Here is a 22869-nt window from a genome sequence, read left to right on the forward strand (position 1 = left end):
GTTCATGTTACCCCAGTGTTACTGGTGAGTATCTGTCCTATGGTTCATGTTACCCCAGTGTTACTGGTGAGTATCTGTCCTACGGTTCATGTGTCCCCACTGATGTACAGTGCTACTGATATGTTTTCTTATATTTTTAGTGAACCATATATTTACATTTACCTAAAGAATCATTTATATAAATGACCCATTTCATAAAAGATTCTCTGATGTTTATGAAGTTTGTTGTCTAACCCAACAGATGGTAAAAGTGACTGCTGGATCTGTTACGATCCTGAGAGACAGGATGCGGGCCACCTCATACAGCCATGTGAGTGTAAGGGCGACATGGCGACTGTCCACCACGAGTGTCTCCGCAAGTGGCTCATGGAGGTCAGTAACAAAAACAATACATGTAGTATATATGTATTTAGGTACTTTATGAGTTGCTGGAATACTCAGGATATCATAATTTCAATGTTCTGTTTATTTGACTGGAAAAAACTGCAGTCCATAATATTTGTTTAGAAACTGCACTATTTTTTCTTTATCTTCTCTAATGAGAAAAATGACTCAATGTTAACAACAGATAAGAATTATTTGAGTGTCAAAGTGTGTTATTTCTGTAATTGCAGTGCTTCGAAGATGACAGAGACTTTAAATGCAAAGTGTGCAATGTCAAGGTAAGGAACTGAATATGTGATTGAGTGAAACGGATCATGTGATACAATAAAACTGATCATGTGATACAATAAAACTGATCATGTGATACAATAAAACTGATCGTGTGATACAATAAAACTGATCATGTGATACAATAAAACTGATCATGTGATACAATAAAACTGATCATGTGATACAATAAAACTGATCATGTGATACAATAAAACTGATCATGTGATAGAGTAAAACTGATCGTGTGATACAATAAAACTGATCATGTGATAGAGTAAAACTGACATTTCAAATTTTTCGTAGTGGAAAAACTCTGTAGCAGAATTTAAAAATGCTATATGTATGTATGATACATTTACAGTGATCTATTTTTGACAAGAAGTCATAGTTTATAAGGTTCTTTGAATGAATTACATTTGAGGAAGATGAAGAATATTTTGTTCATATCAGATATCAAATGTAAAGGAGACTTGGCAAGTACAAATACCATGTTTGTGTCTCCTTGCAAGAAATTGTCATAGGAAAAACATACAAATTATACCTATAAATAAACAAATAGTTTCCTTGGGGTATGTTAAAAAAAGCTTCCTTGGGGTATGTTAGAAATAGCTTCCTTGGGGTATGTTAGAAAAATAGCTTCCTTGGCCCTTGGGATATGTTAGAAAAATAGCTTCCTTGGGGTATGTTAAAAAATAGCTTCCTTGGGATATGTTAAGAAATAGAATTAACCTAAACAAAGTGTGACTTGTTTGAAATATTATGTTTTTCTTGTAGTACAAGTTACACATGGGGTCGATTTGGCTCCCAAAGGGTATGAAGCCGAGACACTGGGTGCAGACATTCTTCTCCTTAATCATCATGGTAGGCTGTCCATTTGCAGCCTATACCATTTCCCACACACTGGCAGTGACACAGACCTACATCAATGTCCTCATCATCGGCATCACACTGATTATTGAATTCTCCTGTCTAAGGTAAGCTTGCCATCATAGAATGTCTATGACCGCTCAGAGTGCATTCACGCTGTGGTTATATCTTTTTTGTATCTTTTTTTGTGCTAGTGGATTTTGAATTTGTTCCCTTTTCATATCAAATTTATGAAAAGAGTCTGAAAATTTCGTTTTTGTGAGACTCTACCGAGCTAAAAATAAAACTTCTAATCAAGTTTCATAAATCTCCTATGAAATGAAATCTAATTCAGGATCCTTATCATCAAATATCACCAAAGATATACCCCAGTATATAGATATATGTCAAATGTGTGTTTTCTCTATTTGACCATCCTCAAAACTTTGGTTTTTGGTATTATATTATTACTACATCAGTGTGATTAGTGATACATTACATGTAATGATGTCATTCTATTGTCTTAGTTCTGATGTCACAATATAGTTATATAGTCATTATATAGGGAATACACAAAATATCATATAGGTATATTCAATATTGTGTAAATCAATTATATGTACATTCGTCTGAGTTTGAAGCCTTTTTTCTAAGAGTTGTATTTTGGTGAACCATATAATTTGTTACAAAAATTCTGAACAATGCCTTCTTTAATTTTCTCTAGAATGCTGGCTCTCAACTTGGGAATTTGTTACAAACGGGGCCACGTGTCAATGCTGTCAATAGCAGGAAGAGTCAAATTGCCTCCAAAATCAAAAACTAACAGTGAATCAGACCAGATTGTACGACAGCCGTCGACTGGGAGTGACAGTGAAACAAGCACAGATGTCATATCTACAGAAGGCCAGAGTGTTACTGATGAGGAGAGGACAAACATCACAGGAACTCACTCAACCAGTTCCGGGAGCTGTTCCATGTCTATTGAGGTTGTGATTGAGAACCATCGACTGTGATCTTTCTTTGATCATAAACAGTGATAAATGTACAATGTCATTATCATGTTTCTCCTAAAATGGTCATTTGTACAATTCATGTTCAGTTTGTATGGGAAACAGAGAAACCTTTGGGAGGTCTGTCATCCAAAAAATAAATGATAGATTATCTCCTTTTATTACATAGCGTCAAATGATAATAACTGTTATTAATTGTATACCCATATCTCAGGTTCTTAAATTGTTGATATTTATTTTTTTTATTTTTTAATTTACTTAATTAGCAATTAGATGCAATAAGACTGCGGTGGCCGAGTGGTTAAGGCGTCTGATCGTCTACGAATTACTCACCCTCCAATCGCTGGGTGGCGGGTTTGAGGCCTAGATAAGGCAGTGGCCACAGGTCAGTGTTTTTTCTCCGGTTACTCCAGCTTTACTGCACCACCATTTAGGTACAGAGATGTAACAATATGTGTTCTGATTCAAAAGGAGTAAGGAATGGATGTTAGGGTGAGACAAATCACCACCAAATCTTCTGTCGTTGCCAATAAATCTGTCTCTACACTGTGTCAGGTACGTAGTAAAGCATATTAAAGAACTCTATCTTGTGTTGGTGACATGTCCCTCTACAGCAGATTGACCAATCAGAAAGAAGCTTTTGAAAGTCGGTCATTTGGCCCCCCATATTAATGCATCATAATAGATCTGTTTGCTGACAAGGCGGATGTTTTGGATAGTTTGTCAGGGTCCTGTTATCTCAATTTCATAGGTGAAATTTGGATTTTGATCAGAATTATTCATACAGATGGCGACTTGATGCATATTGAAATCTGTGATTATTTTCTGTGAATTAATTTGTTGAAGTTGTGTGAAATTCATATCGTTGCAATGACACTGTGATATTTGTGAATGCGAAATTGTCCGTTTGTAGTTTGGGATTTCACAACACACTGATCAGATTTCAGTTTTAAATCAAGGATCGATACTTACTAATTTATCTATTCAATAAATACAAAAATTTGTCAATCATTCAATTTGATCTTTAAAAGTATGCAATCCCTAATGGATTCCAACATGGTAGACTTTTGTATAGTTTGGGTAGAATCAGAAAGTGGCAAAGTACGATAGTCGCGGCTGAAGACCATAGCGAGTCGTGGTTCGTATCCAATCAAAACATGCTGACAAATCATGTTAGCATTACTTTATCAATATTCATTATATCATTTAAACTTTCATCGAGTCTAATGGCCATACTGAAATAACATTTGGGTATACTGTTGAAGCAATAAGATATAAACTATGTATATACATATAATTTATTAGAACAAGCTCAGATTTAAAGTGTTATGGTTGTGATGAGACAATATGGACCTGGTCCCTCTATATATCATGTACATGTATAATTTGACCTGAGCTAATTAAAGGAAAACCAGTTGTACATGTATTCCCTGTTCCCCCGACACAAATTACAATTAAATGAACGATGTTTGGCTTTATTGAGGTAAATGTGGGGCAATAATATCTAGAATAAATCCTGGTACACTACAGTATACTATCGAGATCAAGGGAGGAGGTATAATTCTATACAATGTACTCACTATTTGTATTTATAGATAAATCTGCAGGTGCTTCAGACACTGATATTTACAATGTCCATGATGTTTTATCTGTGATATGATTCTAAACAAATATATGTGTTCTATGCAAATAATATTTACTGTTCTGCTTTGAAAAAAGAGTGTGAAATTTAAATGAGAGGGTATACGAAATATGATTGAGTGGATACAAAGAAATTTGACGGTGGGACAAGATATGCTAAGGAAAAGATGTGACATGTGGTGAGTTGAAGTGTATATATATATATATATGAAATATGAGTGTGAGGATATACGAAATATAAGAAGGCGGATTTGAATGAAATATGATTGGGAGGATATACAAAATGAGTAGGAGGTTATGTGATTTATGAATGGAGTATATACAAAATAGAAGTTAAGAGAATATAAGAATTATGAGGAGGATATACTAAATATGAGTTGGAGGATATCAGAAATACAAGTGGACAGATATAGGAAATATGAGTGGGAGGATATACAAAATATGAGTTAGAAGTATGAGATAAGAGTGTTTGTAAGGAAGTATTGATATAAAGTGACACAATTCCTGCAACACCAGTTGATATTCTGAATAACAACTATTGTTTGATGTACATCTTTAATGCATCAAATGTGAAATCTGACTGACTTGTATGACACACCATTCCAGCTTAATAAAACAAGAGGCCCATGGGCCTTAACGGTCACCTGAGTCCTACAATATTTATTTTTGTTGTTGAAATATGTACCAATTTGAGTAAAAAATAGTATAATGTTAACTTAACTTTGTCAGGACCATGAGCTGATCATTCCTAGACCAATTTTAAGTGAGATCGGCCTATTAGAACTTAGTAGCAAAATAGCGGCCATGGCAGCCAAATTGTATTTCTGATTGACCCGAAAAATAACAACACTTTGTCAGGACCATGAGGCGATCATTCCTACCAACTTTCAGTTCAATCGGTCCAGCAGAACTTGACTTTAAGTTTGAAATAGGTTTTCAAAATGGCGGCCGTGGCGGCCATATTGGATTTCTGATCGACCCGAAAAATAACAACACTTTGTCAGGACCATGAGGCGATCATTCCTACCAACTTTCAGTTCAATCGGTCCAGCAGAACTTGACTTTAAGTTTGAAATAGGTTTTCAAAATGGCGGCCGTGGCGGCCATATTGGATTTCTGATCGACCCGAAAAATAACAACACTTTGTCAGGACCATGAGGCGATCATTCCTACCAACTTTCAGTTCAATCGGTCCAGCAGAACTTGACTTTAAGTTTGAAATAGGTTTTCAAAATGGCGGCCGTGGCGGCCATATTGGATTTCTGATCGACCCGAAAAATAACAACACTTTGTCAGGACCATGAGGCGATCATTCCTACCAACTTTCAGTTCAATCGGTCCAGCAGAACTTGACTTTAAGTTTGAAATAGGTTTTCAAAATGGCGGCCGTGGCGGCCATATTGGATTTCTGATCGACCCGAAAAATAACAACACTTTGTCAGGACCATGAGGCGATCATTCCTACCAACTTTCAGTTCAATCGGTCCAGCAGAACTTGACTTTAAGTTTGAAATAGGTTTTCAAAATGGCGGCCGTGGCGGCCATATTGGATTTCTGATCGACCCGAAAAATAACAACACTTTGTCAGGACCATGAGGCGATCATTCCTACCAACTTTCAGTTCAATCGGTCCAGCAGAACTTGACTTTAAGTTTGAAATAGGTTTTCAAAATGGCGGCCGTGGCGGCCATATTGGATTTCTGATCGACCCGAAAAATAACAACACTTTGTCAGGACCATGAGGCGATCATTCCTACCAACTTTCAGTTCAATCGGCCCAGCAGAACTTGACTTTAAGTTTGAAATGTAAAATGTTAACGGACGACGGACGACGGACGACGACGGACGAAAACGGATAGCAATATATTAATGTCCTAGGTTTACGTGATTGACATCGTGACATTGAAGCAGGAACACATAGTACATGTACATATCTACAATAAAATATTACATCAGATCAGCTTGACTGCAAAATCTAAATGTAACCTCAGTGAGGACCACATGGTAAACATGATGTTTACATGGGCCCCAGTGATACAGAACACATTATACATGATGTTTACATCGGCCCCAGTGCTACAGAACACATTATACATGTGTATAGTACAAGTGGATGAAGCAAGCAATATGGACTTACCATGAACAGTTACAACATGTTACATTTTTCACTTTTCATTGTAAGATTTACTTTAGAGAAAGTGTCCTTGAATGGACATATGTGACACAACATTTAGTATTGAAACATATTTATTTAAAGTTCATTAAAATATCTTCAACACTAAAAACAAAACTTACAAGATCACATTCAATATGTGAGGACGGACATTACAGTACAATGCTAAAATCAGCTATATCATTAGGGCAAGATATTTGTGTGATATCTTTCTTGCTGCTATTTTGTTCCATCCAGTTGGTGAATACAAACTAAGTTTATTCTATATCTAATACACAACTCAGAGGACACAATATTTCAAGCATCTATACATATTCAGATTTTTCTCTAGACCTATAAACACAATGATTACGGGTAGATATTTAGGGTCCTTGGCAAACATTTATGTGACAATAAATCTGACACACCTATCTATATATGTATAGTTTAAGGGAGTTACATATATCAACATAGTACTGTTTCAATTTCTTTTCAATAATATTGCACACTTCCAAATATAGCACACTTAAAGAAAAAAATATTTGGTAAAAACAAATACCTGGTAATTATATGTAAAACTTATGGAATACATGTTCAGGCAGTTTTTGTTAAAAAGAAAGAAAGAACTTATAAAATGGGCCAACTTTGCATAAGTTTGATTAAGTAATATTTGTGTTAATCATAATAAGCAATTTTTCTACATATTTTGCATAAATAAAATTTATAACTTTCATAACATATATTTACTTAAGACTAGCAGTAAAAAAAAAACTTTTTTTCAAAAGCATAACTAGTCTTAGTGACTTGAAAAACTTCTCCCTCAGAGCATCCTCGATATCCAGGGGTTACGCTCACTTTCGCTTTCTACACCCCTGGAATACCAGGTATGTCATAGCAAAATTGAAGGCACGAAGATAGCTGTTTGATTGGTGTCAGGTAAAACAAACTGATCAATCGCTAGGCTGATACCTGTCCTTTGAAGATTACAAAGGATGGACGCCCAACTTCAAAGCCTGTCAATTTTTACCGTTATGTGACCGTGAGATTCTTTTGATGTACATCAAAGGATCGAGCTATTATTCTTGTCTCATCAACAAGGTGGCGCACACCGAGCCTTCATATTTGCTATGACTTATTCTAGGGGTGCAGAGAGCGTTAGTGAGCGTAACCCCTAGCCCTGGATATCTAGGATGCCCTCAGAGTTACAATGACATCTATAACATATTAGCACTAATGATATGTACTCGACAATTGTGTATCATATTGTCAACCTGCAGCTAATACCAATCACAAGTACAAGGCAAACTATATAAGCTAGACTACACATTTGTCAGACCATTTTTTATCAATAGCAGACCAGCAGCTAATGACAAAAGCAATTACAGGGCACACTAGACTATCTCTGTCAGATCTTTCTTCATTGATGGCAGACTTACAGCTCCTAATGTCAATTATAGGGCAGAAAGAAGACTAGCGTTGTCAGATTTGTTTTCATCCATGACAATTAGGGCAAATAAGTCTATCTTTGTTTCAGACTCTTTGTCCATTGATGACAGTGAACCTTTTCTTCGGAATTTTATCAAACAACAAAATGCCTCCAGCTCTTTCAATGGCCTCCACAGGCACCATGAAATTTTTAATGGGAACACTATCAGGAATCACTTCATTTGGCATCACAAATGACATCAGTTCAAACTCTCCATGGAAGTTCTCTACAGCCACGACCTTGAAGAAATGTGTGGGTACAGCCACATTGTTTGGACCAATCACAGGATACTAAATTCACATACAACTTTCCATCTGCTTCCCGTCTGAAATGAATGTGTGGATTTTTTATTTTTCGATAAGTCAAATATCAAGACATTTTTTACAAATTATTGCACTCTTTCCTCAAACAAAGTACTGAAAATCATTCATGTTTTTGTGAACAATCATTTTCTTGAGTGTCATTTATGGGCTTCAGATAATTTGTTAATGATTTTTTTTTGCAAAATTACCAATAACAGGTACATGAATATGTAAATAAATATTTGCCAGTTGTTTGGATTTGCGAATGACTCCTCACAATCATCTTTTAACTGTAGCAGAACTAGACTGGGTATATTGTGGGGACCAGGTGGCTCAATTAGTAAAGTGTCTGTCTAGAGTTTGGAGGGTCCCGGGTTCTAACCTGGTCTGGCCATTCATTTTTCGGCTCCTGTTATATAACATTTAAATATGGATCTTGCAAAATGAAGGTTATTTACAGTAATAAAGGGTATGGGTCATTCACCTAGATTATACAAAAATCTGTTGAGATTTGATGTGTTGATTGTGATCTATTGGATTCCTTCCATCTCAATAAGCATGATCATAGGCTCATATAGCCTCAGGGTCAGCTCTTAACAGTAAAACATATTTTGTATAAATTGACACAGACACCACCTGTCACTTTGTTTTTTCCTGAACAGCTATCATTGAACATTGATATTCTGGAAAGGAAACTGTAATAGTTGAAATGCTACTTACTTGGGTAGATAGAGGGGACCTGTACAAACATACACATTCCTGTTCATTTTGGCAACACCACGAACAAACCTCTCCAGGTTATTCCACGCATCTCTGTTGAACCCTCTACCTACCTAAAAAGTAAAGCAGAGGTTTAAAGGTATGCAACATAAGTTTGTTCAAACATATAAATGTTTGCCAAGCCAATTATTTGCCTTTCAAGGTGAAAATTCATATTTGCTGAGTGTTAGTTTTGCCCTTCACATATACTTACTATATCTTGTACATATGCCTTGTACTTATATTGGCTGTTATTACCAGGTATAATTAAATTTGCCCTCAATAAGGGCGAAAAATGTTAATGTTAATATACTGCAAATATTTTTTCCAGAGTACATATGAATACACATATGATTTACTGTATTCCATGTATAAAACAATGAATAAAACTGTATCTCATCTTTCTGAGCATTTTCTTTCAGTTCATAACACATTACTTAAACAAGCCATCTTTCTTAATGTTGGAAAAGCCATTTGCAGGAACATGTAGTCATCTTTTATAAGGTTACTATTTCCGTAAAGTAATAAACATAGATCCAATACCACTCAGGATAATCCTGTTACAATTTGAATTTGATGCCATGTCATTACTCTAACAGTATGACTGAACTACCCAAAGAGTTTCTGATTGCAAAACATTCATGTAAAATAGTTTTTGCTGTTATTGGTTTATAATGATTTTGGTGGGTTGGTTTATCTGCAGGCTGTGCTGGACTGGGTCAATCAACGATGACCAGTTAGCTAAATTGGTTTAAGCTTTCATCTTGAGATTGGATCACATGGGTCTATGTACGTGTATCCTGGTATGTCCATTCATTATTCTCTCCAGTTACAGTGGTGCCTGTGACCAACCCTCGTTTGTAATGGCTAATGGGTGTATGATACCGGAACTTTAATTATAAATAGGGCTGTCCTCACTAGGTAAGACTTAAAAAATAGGAGGGAAGAATGTAGCAGAACTGAACTGGGTCTAGTGTCAGCGACCAGTTAGCTCAATTGGTTAGATTCATCTAGAGTTGGGAGGTCACAGGTTTGAATCCAAGTCTGGCCATGCATTTTTCCTCTCCTGAGTCCTGCTTACACAACTAAAAATTAATTATTACATTGTGGGATATGTATACATACACTGTAAGTTGGCAGTATATCCTACCTGGGGTGAGATATTACTCAGGGTGAATGTTTGGTCCATGGCATGTTGAGAGTGTTTGTGATTTGCTGCTGCAGCTAAATGTCCACGATCATATCCACTTGCTTTGTAATCATAATTTGTGGATCTGAAATAAGGATGGATTGAATAATCTTCCTGAAATGACGATTGGTCTCTATCTGTTTCATTTTTTCCACTGACATGTTCAGGTTTGATATGTTCGAACACCCAGTGAGCAGTTCTGTTTCTCCTGTCATAGCTCAGTACAAAGTTGTCGTAGGACTTTATCTGGTCCAAGCTGGGAAATCCGTATTTCATTATTTCAGATATCCGATTGGAAGGAGGCGTTGGAGTAGGAAACACAGTATTCGAAAATGAAGGGAAATCAACATTGGTCGGGGCTGCTGCAGACACTGTTGGTAGTGGTATGTAGTATCTACAGTTTCTACTTTCAGTTTCACCTTGTTCATTTTGACCTTTCCCATGTGTTTCATATTTTACGCCTGCACAAAACCCTGCTCCAGCTGAAAGTGCAGATAATGTGGTTAGCAGTCTGAATCGCTTCATGGCTAGTGACAACAAGTAAAATATACACTCAATATGGTCTTAACCCACTGTTTTATGTGAAGAGATAAAAATATGTCCTTCTATAGTACCTATTACATTTAACCGGATATGGATCTCCATTTGCCGGAAGTGTAGTGGACTAGTCCAATAAAAATAATAAGTCCCTGAAAATGTATTTCGTTTTCTTCCTGGATTGTTCACAATTTTCTTGAATAATAAATGCCAAGAAACGATATTTTATAATTATTCATTCTTATATGTGTACTGTTTGCCTTGAATGTTCGGGGTCCACAATTACTCTGTAAAATGGAACCCTCTAAATGTGACGTCAAAAAAAGATTATTAATAGACGTGGAATCCCTTCCTATATTGCACGATGGCGTCAACAAGCACAGGCAGAGGGTAAAGATTAGACTCTTTTCTGGGAATTTACACTATTATAATACATATTACACACCAAAATTCTGAAAGCATGTATAAGTAAACCTTGTGTAGACTTTTAATGAATCCAGTGCTGATCAGTATCCCATTTATTGCTGATGGTGCAATATTGTCAGATCTGCACAACGTACGGCGGATATGGTTAAAATTTGGGTAACAGTTACCTTTTTGAGTAACAGTTATATTACTGGAATGGGGAATAAAGTGAAACGAAAACACACAAAGTTCTTTTAAACTCTAGGAGCAGAGAGGGACGGCATCATTCTGTCAACATAATACAATGAGGCCGTTAGTACACAAAACGTTATTATGCTGATGTCTAAATTTTGGGTTCATTGACAAACTATAGTATAGGCGAATTTGTTATCACAAAACCAGTTTTGGTTTATAGTTTCGATTTAGAACTGGTTCAGCCATGGTTTCAAAACTGGTTTTGGTTTTACTGCATTTCAAACAAACATCTGGTTTAACATAAAAAAAAATGGCTTCAAAACAAATGTGTTCATGAGCACTACCCGTAATACTTCAAATTTTTCTCAAAGATAACGATGACACAGACGAAATCCTATGTTATCGGTTTCCGCGCACTTAGGAAGCAGTCGCAGGTTCATACTTATATCAGTAGAAAACTTGAAATTATGGATGACTGTCAATATATAGACATGGAAACAAAAAATACCAAAATAAAACTGTATTTTAAAAAAATTACAAATATTTTCAACAAATTTCACCCTGCATCTATCTTGATTCAGTGTTTGAAGAAAGACTTCTCAAATACACTTTGCTAGTTACTAGTTGCTAGTTGCTAAACCAATGAATCAATGATCTTTGATTGTCAAATTAATTATTGAAAACATTTTTTCAAAATTGCACATTTTTTTATTGATTTTTCAATATGTCAACTTAAACAAATTCATAAAACCTGTTGATTTAGTCATAATAGAAATGTCTGCACAGCAGAGATGGCCGTTTAATCGGTCGATATCTTGAAAAACGCCTCAGCATTCGCTACATTCTACCATCACGCTTTCTATCAACGCCATCTTTGATTGGTAAACCAATTATAAAACCACACCCAAGTGCGGTTTGTTCAGTTTTCCGAACCGGTTTTGGTTCATCTCTAACAAATGAAAAACCAGTTTGGTTTTCATTAAAAAATGGAAAGTTTACAAAACCAGTTCGAAACTAAAACTAGTTTTGCGATAACAAATTCATATCACTGACTGTTCTCTATTTGTGAACTTACCCCAATGAAAACTTTCCAAATGCTGGATTATTACCCACACATCATGTATGTGCCAATCCTGTTGTCTGGTTGTAAAGATAGATCAACTCCATTTTGGTAACATCTAACATATGATCTTAGTACACAAATTGTTCCTTTCCTATGATCACTTCCCATAAAATATGAGATTTGTCTGCTTTTAGTAAAATATGGGGTGGGGTGGGGGGCAGAATATTGATTTCGTTGTGCTTGTTCACTTTTAGGATCCCCCAATAGCTACCACTGCCAAAAACTGTACTAAGTATTTCAAACAGGTTTTTTTTCGGTATATATGACTGAAAAGAAAACTATACATTGCAGGACTTTTATGAGAAATAATAGATATAACATCAGTTTTCAGAGTGTAAAAAATCAGCGGGGCCGGCCCCAGACCAGGATTCAAACCCTGGACTTCAGATTGTTTTACCATGCTATCCCTCTAACTGATGGAGCTACCTGGTCTACATAAGTGGTCTACAGTTACATGTACCACGGTATATCCAAACAGAAGTTTAAAGGGAATGTTAATTTATATATGAAAAACCACACTGCAGTGGGACAATCAGGAATCCTTAAGTGAAATAGCTAACGGATATTAATACAAATATTTTAACACCGTTTTGAAATCAGAAATACATATCGGGTAGCTATATAAAGCACACTTGTAGTCATAAATTTAATGGAGAGATACCTTTGATACTCATAACGAAGAGCAATGTCATGCCAATTTGCAACCATTTCAGACTTTATCGACTTCATGAAGGTTCAAAGTGTAACAGGAAAGAGCTAGAGTAGTGTGCTTCCTCTAGGGATCAAACTGTAGACCCACAGCTTCCTAGTTGACAGCTCTACCGATCGAGCTAAAGGGAAATTGTCTCTAGTGCGAAGCTAGAAGACGACCGTAAATCCTATGTGCAATTAAAATCTGCCACACCACTACCCCCTTGTTAAATGTGTTCTCCCTCAAACACCACAACCCAGGTTTTAACTACCTGTCCCCACAGACAGTGCCACTAACACCATTTGTAACGGGAGAGGGAGTAATGTACTTCCACTGGGGATCTAACCTGCGAACCTTACCTTCCCAGTCCGCTGCTCTACCAATTGAGCTAAAGGGAAATTCCCACTAGCCACAAAAGTATTCATCCATAATACACAATTTGTTGTGTTGGATTTGCTATTTGTATCGGGGGTAATGTTCTGGTCACCTTTTAATGAATAGATGTTTTCTTTATCTTATATAAAGATATAAAAGAATTCATTGCAACATGAATGTGTTTGTGAAGCACAACCTAGAGTGATGTGATGTACTCCAGTGTCAATATGAGTAGGGAAAGCAAAATCTTTCTTATCATATATTTTCTTGTTCTGCATGAGACCATTAATTAAAATATGAAGCAACAAAAATCAGAAAAGAACCTTAAGTATATTTTCCATCTTGTGTCCCGTCCGTACATAAAAAAAGTGACGAAACTGTCCGATAATTCTGACCTTGTGTTAATCAAAGGTGGTGTAGATTGACAGTTTTTACTAGCATTACTAACGAATGTCTTTATCATTTGTATTTGTGAAAGGTTTGATTTGATGGCATGGAGATTTACAGGACAATCTGACCTACTGTTGAATTATGAAACTGTTCTATAATTTTACAGGCATAGAGCAGCAATGCTTCACTGTCACCAGCACCCGGATGCTCCCCTCGTGGAGGACTACCACGCTGGAGACATGATATGTCCTGAGTGTGGGCTTGTTGTTGGAGACAGGTATGTCATCATTCAAATTATTTTTACCATCAGCTACACATTTATCAAGAGTTGCATGTTCCAAAAGAAATACATTGAGTTGCTGGTGTTGTCTGTATATGATTAAAAAACCAGCAGATATATTTTGATGAATATTTAAAAAAATTTGTTGTGGGATTATTATCGATTAAAGAGTAAAAGTCAGAAGTAATTCATACAAAATTCTGTTGGACGAATTAGGTCTTATTTCTACTAGTCAGTCACTCCAGTTGAAAGATTTTGACTTCTGCCATGAATCAATAACTACGCAATGGATACTGTGATAGTAAATGACCAGTATACCTTGTTGACCCTTATACTGTCTTATCTGTACAGAGTTGTAGACGTGGGGACAGAGTGGAGAACATTCAGCAATGAGAAAAATACCAATGATCCATCTCGTGTGGGCTCAGCTGAGGTAGGAAACACTCCATACAAAAGTTCAAAATGTAGAAATATGTAGAGGTTCTCAAACTATTTCCCATTATGTAAGAGTGTTTTATATAACAAGCTTCAGGACAGTCAGATATAATGGAAACAAGTGGATACTTAGACTGTAACATCAGCAAGAAACACCACAAGTTTGGCCATAACCATTTGACTTTATGACATTATAGTAGTTTGACCTCCTTGTCATATCACAGCAAGTGATACATGTATTACACACATAGTGTGATTTTATTGGATGGTGTTATTACACTCCATATTAGCCTGAGTATATATGATTAACATACCTGTAATGTTTATTAGATTATTTTTCTTCTTCTTTACTTTGAGATGAAAGAACTTGGGACAAGTACAAGTCATTATATATAAGAGGACAGCTTTATTATATATGTATGTGTCCATTATGACATATGAAGATAGACTGGTTGTCCTTTTAATCATAAGAAACTACTTTGTGTAAATGTTTTGAAATTGTTCATTGTGATGGCATAATATCTTACATATTGTATAAACACTAATACCTGGTACATACTTTTTATTTCCGTTTCTTCACAACCTTATCTAATTGTGTATTTTCATCATTAATTTGCAGAATCCCCTGTTAGCTGGCAGTGACCTGTCAACCATGATAGCCATGGACCCCAAACAGGAAATGATGACGGATGAGTTTGGCAAGCCTATGTACAGAAATCGTAGAACGGTAAAATTACAATAATTTTAACATATAAAGAATCATCACATAAAGCTGGCCCATCAGCATAAAAAATAATGGAACTTAGCCAAGTGCCCATTAAACGATCATTAAAACCAGTTAATAATTTTAGTAGAAATTGGCCGGCGAGAGTATCTACTCCTGGTTGATCTGAATACTTGTACATTTTTATAAGGAAATAGATATTACAAGCTGTCCCTTATGGACATGTTCCCTTTTACTGTGGGTCGGTCTGTTTACAGGATGTTTAAATGAACATTAGAAGCAGTCAGTTATAGACAGGTTCCCTTTTACTGTGGGGTGTCTGTTTACAGGGTGTTTAAATGAACATTAGAAGCAGTCCATTATAGACATGTTCCCTTTTACTGTGAGTTGTCTGTTTACAGGATGTTTAAATGACACTAGAAGCAGTCCGTTATAGACAGGTTGCCTTTTACTGTGGGTTGTCTGTTTACAGGGTGTTTAAATGACATTAGAAGCAGTCCGTTATAGACAGGTTCCCTTTTACTGTGGGGTGTCTGTTTACAGGATGTTTAAATGAACATTAGAAGCAGTCCTTTATAGACAGGTTCCCTTTTACTGTGGGTTGTCTGTTTACAGGATGTTTAAATGAACATTAGAAGCAGTCCATTATAGACATGTTCCCTTTTACTGTGTGTTGTCTGTTTACAGGATGTTTAAATGACACTAGAAGCAGTCCGTTATAGACAGGTTCCCTTTTACTGTGGGTTGTCTGTTTACAGGATGTTTAAATGAACTTTAGAAGCAGTCCGTTATAGACAGGATTGACAATACATGTTGATTGTTATTGTGTTGCAGATCAATAGCTCCGATCGAGCATTAATCAACGCCTTTAGAGAAATCAACCAGATGGGAGACCGACTCAACTTGCCAAAAATGATTGCTGTAAGTCTTCTGTTACTCTTACTTCATTTTCAGATATTTAAGTTTCAGATATACTTAAATACTTCATTTTCAGATATACTTAAATAAACAGGGTGTAAAGAAAAGTATGCATAGCATTATGTGTCTATGGTTTGACTATTCAGACATATTTACTTTACAGTTGTTGAATCTTTTGTTGATCTGCAGAAGTCATGGGATTTATTTACTCATATTAACATTTGCTCAGCATCCTTCCATTGCAATGCATTGAGAAGGCAAATGTTGTTATGAGATTATAACAACATTTGCTTTTGTAACGTCATCAATCTGTATTGTGATGTCATCAATTTCATTATTGTTAAGACTTAATTTGCTGTTTTTTTAACTCGAAACAGTGGTTATGAATACTTACCATCACTTCATAAAGTAAAAGTTGTTTGCCTTTGTAATAGGATCGAGCAAACACGCTCTTTAAACAAGTTCATGAGGGCAAAACATTGAAGGGACGCAGTAATGACGCTATCGCATCAGCCTGCATGTATATTGCCTGTCGCCAGGAAGGTGTGCCCAGGACTTTCAAAGGTACAATTTCCAGACCATTTTTTGGAATTATAAGGATATTTCATTTCTAATGTCTTATTATAGTCATAAGATAAAGAAGTTGGATCACCATTACAGTGTGAAAAAAGAATTTGCTATTTTGAATTATGTTGCATACAAGTTTATATTCAATGATCAACTACCTGAGGATTTAATCATTTTGTGAACTGGACATTTGTTTCTGTAAAAGTTTCCACAAAATTAAAACTCTTTGTATAAATACCTGGTATTATTAGTATTAAGCCCAAAAAGCCTCTTAAAATCGTCAAACAATCCTCAATTCACTTATGGTATATTTTAGAAATATGTGCTGTGTCAAAGATATCCAAAAAGGAGATTGGTCGAGTGTTCAAACTGATCCTGAAGACACTGGAGACAAATGTGGCATTAATTACCACCGGGGACTTCATGGTATGTAGCAAATGTTCTCTAAAAAGTCATAGATGCAATTTGGAGTTATTTTTGAGTGCCATAGCTATTAAATTATTTCAAGAGCTACTGCATTAAACAAATCATTTGTATTTTTCAGTCCCGATTTTGTTCCAACCTTGGTCTGCCTCTATCAGTTCAGAAGGGAGCGACTGTGATTGCCAGGAGGGCGGTGGACATGGACCTAGTGGCTGGGTATGTATCTAATCCTCAGTAAGACAGTTAGTTTGGCCTCACCAGACCAGACAGAGTTCTGTCATACTATGTGGGATGTATGTCTATTACAACATAATAGTACATTGTAACAGTATGTGCTATATCAGTAGCTGTGTTTTCTTTAGTTACAGGCGTAGTCCAATATCAATAGCCGGGATTACTTTAGTTACAGGCGTAGTCCAATATCAATAGCTGTGTTTTCTTTAGTTACAGATGTAGTCCATTATCAGTAGCTGTTTTCTTTAGTTACAGGCATAGTCCAATATCAATAACTGTGTTTTCTTTAGTTACAGACATAGTCCAATATCAATAGCTGGTTTTTTTTTAGTTACAGGCGTAGTCCAATATCAGTAGCTGTGTTTTCTTCAGTTACAGGCATAGTTCAATATCAGTAGCTGTGTTTTCTGTATTTTACAGGCATTGTCCAATTTGCCCAATGTCAATAGCTGTGTTTTCTTTTTTTTTCAGGCGTAGTCCAATATCAGTAGCTGCAGCGGCCATATACATGGCATCTCAGGGGTCTGCTACGAAAAAATCACAGCAAAGTAAGTCTTTCATGTGTACTGTAATACATGTTTTTTCTTGAGGTTCTAGAACAGCTGAGAAACCTACTTTGATATCGCCTGTCAGAATTTGATGAAACTTAGTGGTAATCATCAGTCTGGTGGATATGAGAACCCGGTGGACGGAGAGGCTGGGTCATAAGGGAACACAAGAGTTTGAAACATTCATTAGTCATATCCTTCAAACTTGCAGGCAGATTTTTCACCAATATTCATAAAATGATCTTAGATGATAAGCATTGGAATCTGTACTCAAGAAGGGTCTGATCCCAAGGGGGGCTATTATAAGGGGCAATGGTGGTCCCAGAGTGCAAGACCTCAAACAATGTCTCTGAAAGTTACTGGTTGATTTACATCAAACTTTCATGAAATCATACTAAGCCCCACATTTGGGGCGACACCTATCTTGTCGGGCTTTTATTAATATGACATTAGATCTGCTCAGTACTGGGCGTATCATTTATAATTTCATTCATGTGACCATAATTGGCCTCTTATTTTTGATCAGCTTCAGATCGTTATTCGAGAAATATTTTCAAGTCCACAAAGATACTTATCCAAATACACTAGACATACACATGTATATTTGTGTATGAACATTGTAGAACATTTGCTTGAATACTATAAATTGAAAAGCTTGATAATAGTTTGTATTATATATTTGTTATAAGTGTAAAGCAGGTAACTTGTTCATGTTGATTTGCCCTTACAGAGATCGGAGAGATTGCTGGAGTGGCAGAGGTGACTATTAGACAATCCTACAAACTCATGTATCCCAAAGCTCCCCTCCTGTTCCCAGACGACTTCAAATTCGCCACATCCATTGCAAATCTGCCAACCTCCTGATCACAGCAGGAGGTTACAGGACATTGGCTGAATAGAGAACAATGAACTCCATGGCCAGGAAGGAAATCACTTACATTTCTTGGACACCAGACGACAAAGAAGCTGGGGTGTATTAGATATAAAAGAATTTGTTTCTTTTGATACATCAAAGTCTGCTTTTTTTTAGTCAAATATCCGAGATAAAAATTTGGGAAGTGTTCCAAGTTTTTCGCATGGCAGTTCAGTCACATTGTTTGAGAAGTTCAGAACACACTTACACCACTAAGTCTGGTGTACCATCAATGTTCGGTGTGATGTGGTGGATAGTTTGTGGTGATTTTTTGAATTATGTGGAATATTCATGATTCATCACCATAACAAACCAATTCTCTTTGGAAACTTTTTTTTTTTTTAGCCCAACATCATCAGATGGCCATGGCAGGCTGTTAAAATCGTCCTTCGATCGTGGTCCATCTGTCTGTCCTTAAACAATTATTGTTTGTGCTATTTCTCAGAAAGTACAGGAGGGATCTGTCTGAAATTTCATTTGTTCATTCCCCATGGTCTCTGGTTATGCATATTGATTTTGAGACTCATTGGAAAAACCAAGATGGCATACGGGCAGTCATCTTGAATTTAGGAGCTAATTTTTTAAGGCTATTTCTCCATAAGTATTGGAGGGATTTTTCTCAAATTTCACATGATGGTCCTAATGTTCCATCATTGTGCATGTTTCATTTTGAAACTGATTGGAAAACAATATGGACACCAGACAGTTTTCTTTAAATTTGACAGTTCAAGCTTGTTATCACATTTCTCAAGAAGTACTCGACAGATCTTTCTCAAATTTGAAATTTAGGTTTCCCTTGTTAAACATAAAGTACTGTGCAAGTAGATGTTAAAACGACAACCTCATTTTAAAAGAATAACATCATACACAGCAGTATGAAGTTTTGATTAGAAAATACCACAAGGTGCATATACTTTTAACATGACTCAATCAAAAAGATGAAAGAAGAGAAAAGATAAATTTTACATAGAACTTATGAATATGGTACAATTGGGAGTGCCAAAATCCCAAGGATTTGTGGGTTTGTTTTACTATTTATTCCACAGCACTTCTTGATCGTGTGATAAAAATGATCACTTCTTTGTTTCCATTTTATGCAAGAGGCTCTTTAAATGAAGAAATCTTAGAATCATTTTCTCAATCTCATATGAAATGTCAACTTGTGTAAGATTTTGTATAATAAAAGTGATTAAAAATTATGCCATAAAATAATTAAAAACCTACAGGTACTATAAAATGTTAAATGTATATTTTGTGCGATATGGACAGACATCAAATTTACATTACCGGGGTACTTCAGTAATATTTGTACTGTACAATAAAATGTTAATTGTTTTAACTTTTGATCAGTTAACAATACTGTTATTATTGGAAAGAAATCCTAGAAATAAAATGTATTATTTTATTGTATGCAAGTCATTCCACTGTCATATTTTGTGTTATTTTTATCTGAGGGCCACAGGACTGGTTATATATAATCTAATAAATGTACGAAAATTTCAATAAGACTTTCTTTTTTATTAGCTCACCTGGTTCGAAGGACCAAGGTGAGCTATGCCATACTGTGGCGTCCGTCGTCCGTACATTTACGTCAACAATTTCTTCAAACGCCGCCTTCTTCTTAACCACTGATTGGAATTTAACTAAATTTGACTGGAAGCATCCCTAGGTGGTGGGGATTCAAAATTGTACAAATGGTAGGGTTAACCCCCCAGGGGGCTGAGGGGCGGGGTCGAAAGGGGACAATTTGGCTATATTGCTATAAACGACTTCTGTAGAACTGTGGTATGGATATCAACCATATTTGGTCAGAAGCATTCATGGGAGGCGGGGTTTAAAAATTGTACAAATAGTTGGGCTCACCCCCCAGGGGCGGGGCCAAAAGGGGACAATTTGGCTATATTGCTATAAACAACTGTGCAATAGATATCAACCATATTTTACTGGAAGCATCCCTAGGTAGTGGGGATTCAAAATTGTACAAATGGTTGGGCCGAGGCGCGGGGCTAAAAAGGAGCGACTTCTTCTCTACAACTAAAAGATGGACATCAACCATATTTGACTGGAAGCATCCCTAGGTAGTGGGGATTCAAAATTGTACAAATGGTGGGGCTGACCCTTCAGGAGGCTAAGGGGCGGGGCCAAAAGGGATCAATTTGGCTATATTGTTTTAAGTGACTTTACCTCTGGAACTAAGAGATCGATACCAACCATATTTTACTGGAAGCATCCCAAGGTAGTGGGGATTCAAAATTGTACAAATGGTGGGGCTGACTCCCAAGGGGGCTGAGGGGTGGGGCCAAAAAGGGACAATTTGGCTATATTGTTTTAAGTGACTTTACCTCTGGAACAAAGAGATCGATACCAACCATATTTTACTGGAAGCATCCCAAAGTAGTTGGGATTCAAAACTGTACAAATGGTGGGGCTGACTCCCAAGGGGGCTGAGGGGTGGGGCCAAAAGGGGTTATTTTGCTATATTGTTTTAGGCGCTTCTCTACAACTAAGATGGACATCAACCATATTCAACTGGAAGCATCCCTAGGTAATAGGGATTCAAAATTGTACAAATGGCGGGGCCAAAAGTTAGACAGTGATTCCTAGGTTTACGTGTTTGAACAGNCATATTTGGTCAGAAGCATTCATGGGAGGCGGGGATTAAAAATTGTACAAATGGTTGGGCTGAACCCCAAGGGGGCTAAGGGGCGGGGCTACTAAGGGTTATTTGGCTATATTGCTTTAAGCGACATCTTCTCTACAACTAAAAGATGGACATCAACCATATTTGACTGGAAGCATCCCTAGGTAGTGGGGATTCAAAATTGTACAAATGGTGGGGCTGACCCTTCAGGAGGCTAAGGGGTGGGGCCAAAAGGGATCAATATGGCTATATTGTTTTAAGTGACTTTACCTCTGGAACTAAGAGATTGATACCAACCATATTTTACTGGAAACATCCCAAGGTAGTGGGGATTCAAAATTGTACAAATTGTGGGGCTGAGGGGCGGGGCCAAAAAGGGTTATTTTGCATATTGCTTTAGGCGACTTCTTCTCTACAACTAAGATGGACATCAACTATATTCGACAGGAAGCATCCCTAGGTAATGGGGATTCAAAATTGTACAAATGGTGGGGCAGACCCCCCAGGGGGCTGAGGGGCGGGGCCAAAAGTTAAACAGCGATTCCTAGGTTTACGTGTTGAACAGTGATTCCTAGGTTTACGCGTTTGAACAGTGATTCCTAGGTTCACTCTATTGAACAGTAATTCCTAGGTTTATGTATTTGAACAATTAAACAAGAAGCCCAATGGGCATGCATTGCTCACCTTGTATTAATCTCACAATTGTAACCTTAAAAGAGGACTAAAATAAAGCTACAGGCAAAATATCAGCGTCTTGACTTAAAGTTTAAAGTAATTCAGAAAAAATGGGCAAAGGTCATCCATTTGAACAAACTTGGTAGCCCTTCATCCCAGCATGTTACTGGCCAAATATCATCACCCTAGGCCTCTCGGTTATTCAGGAGAAGTCGTTTAAAGGTTTTAAACATATTTGACCCCAGTGACCTTGAATATAAATCAAGCTAATTTATTTGAACAAACTTGGTAGCCCTTCATCCAAGCATATAACTGGCCAAATATCATCACCCTAGACCTCTTGGTTATTCAGAAGAAGTTGTTTAAAGATTTCAACATATTTGACCCCTGTGACCTTGAAAATGGTTGAAGGTCATTTATTTGAACAAACTTGGTAGCCCTTCATCCCAGCATGCTTCTGGCCAAATATCATTACCCTAGCCCTTTTGGTTACTGAGAAGAAGTTGTTAAAAGTAAAAACATGACGCCGGGCGGACGACGGACGCTGCACCATGCCATACGCTCACTTGGCCCTTCAGGCCATGTGAGCTAACAATGTACCCGTAATGAAATAAACAACACATTTGTAACTTTATTAGACCGCTACAGGAAGATTTGCTATACTGTATTTGGAAATGAACATGATTTTTATATCAAAACAGTTATACATTTGTATAGTGAATCATCAGTATTTATCAGTCGGTCCAGCTTGGTCAT

At 36.7% G+C, this 22869-nt stretch overlaps 3 protein-coding genes across 7 annotated transcripts in view; 2 read left to right on the forward strand and 1 right to left on the reverse strand.

The window, feature by feature from the left end:
• LOC110459352 overlaps positions 1–4810 on the forward strand; it is a 29508-nt gene extending 24698 nt beyond the window's left edge. For all 4 annotated transcript variants that reach the window (XM_021511565.1, XM_021511563.1, XM_021511564.1 and 1 more), the window contains exons 11-14: positions 242–372; positions 615–662; positions 1429–1628; positions 2225–4810. In XM_021511565.1, the coding sequence (XP_021367240.1) occupies positions 242–372; positions 615–662; positions 1429–1628; positions 2225–2513 (668 nt within the window). In that variant the 3' untranslated portion in view covers positions 2514–4810. The remainder of the gene's footprint in view (positions 1–241; positions 373–614; positions 663–1428; positions 1629–2224) is intronic.
• A 2591-nt stretch (positions 4811–7401) lies between these two features.
• On the reverse strand, positions 7402–10677 carry LOC110459357 (endonuclease G, mitochondrial-like). Its single transcript, XM_021511572.1, is given in 4 exon segments — positions 7402–8079; positions 8081–8114; positions 8812–8924; positions 10001–10677. Coding segments are annotated over 4 exon segments (957 nt in total). The 5' UTR covers positions 10565–10677; the 3' UTR covers positions 7402–7833.
• A 199-nt stretch (positions 10678–10876) lies between these two features.
• Positions 10877–20300, forward strand: LOC110459363 (transcription initiation factor IIB-like). 2 transcript variants are annotated; one of them, XM_021511579.1, is made up of 10 exons: positions 10877–10966; positions 13922–14032; positions 14387–14468; positions 15090–15197; positions 16029–16115; positions 16547–16676; positions 16996–17105; positions 17224–17318; positions 17808–17884; positions 18615–20300. In XM_021511579.1, exons 1-10 carry the CDS (start codon positions 10941–10943, stop codon positions 18746–18748), a joined length of 960 nt encoding a protein of 319 aa, XP_021367254.1. In that variant the 5' UTR covers positions 10877–10940; the 3' UTR covers positions 18749–20300. The 2 variants fall into 2 exon arrangements, with proteins under 2 accessions (XP_021367254.1, XP_021367255.1); XM_021511580.1 differs by lacking the exon at positions 10877–10966 and adding an exon at positions 11228–11293.
• Positions 20301–22869: the final 2569 nt, after the last annotated feature.

The sequence above is a fragment of the Mizuhopecten yessoensis genome, unplaced genomic scaffold (genome assembly GCF_002113885.1).
Source record: "Mizuhopecten yessoensis strain PY_sf001 unplaced genomic scaffold, ASM211388v2 scaffold10045, whole genome shotgun sequence".
Taxonomy (NCBI): Eukaryota; Metazoa; Mollusca; class Bivalvia; order Pectinida; family Pectinidae; genus Mizuhopecten; species Mizuhopecten yessoensis.

Excerpts from the sequence above, each read along its gene's own strand:
- LOC110459363 (XM_021511579.1), top strand. The coding sequence starts at position 10,941 with ATGGCGTCAACAAGCACAGGCAGAGG. Across the intron at positions 14,033-14,386 it reads GGGCTTGTTGTTGGAGACAG|AGTTGTAGACGTGGGGACAG; the intron begins GTATGTCATCAT and ends TTATCTGTACAG. Across the intron at positions 14,469-15,089 it reads CTCGTGTGGGCTCAGCTGAG|AATCCCCTGTTAGCTGGCAG; the intron begins GTAGGAAACACT and ends ATTAATTTGCAG.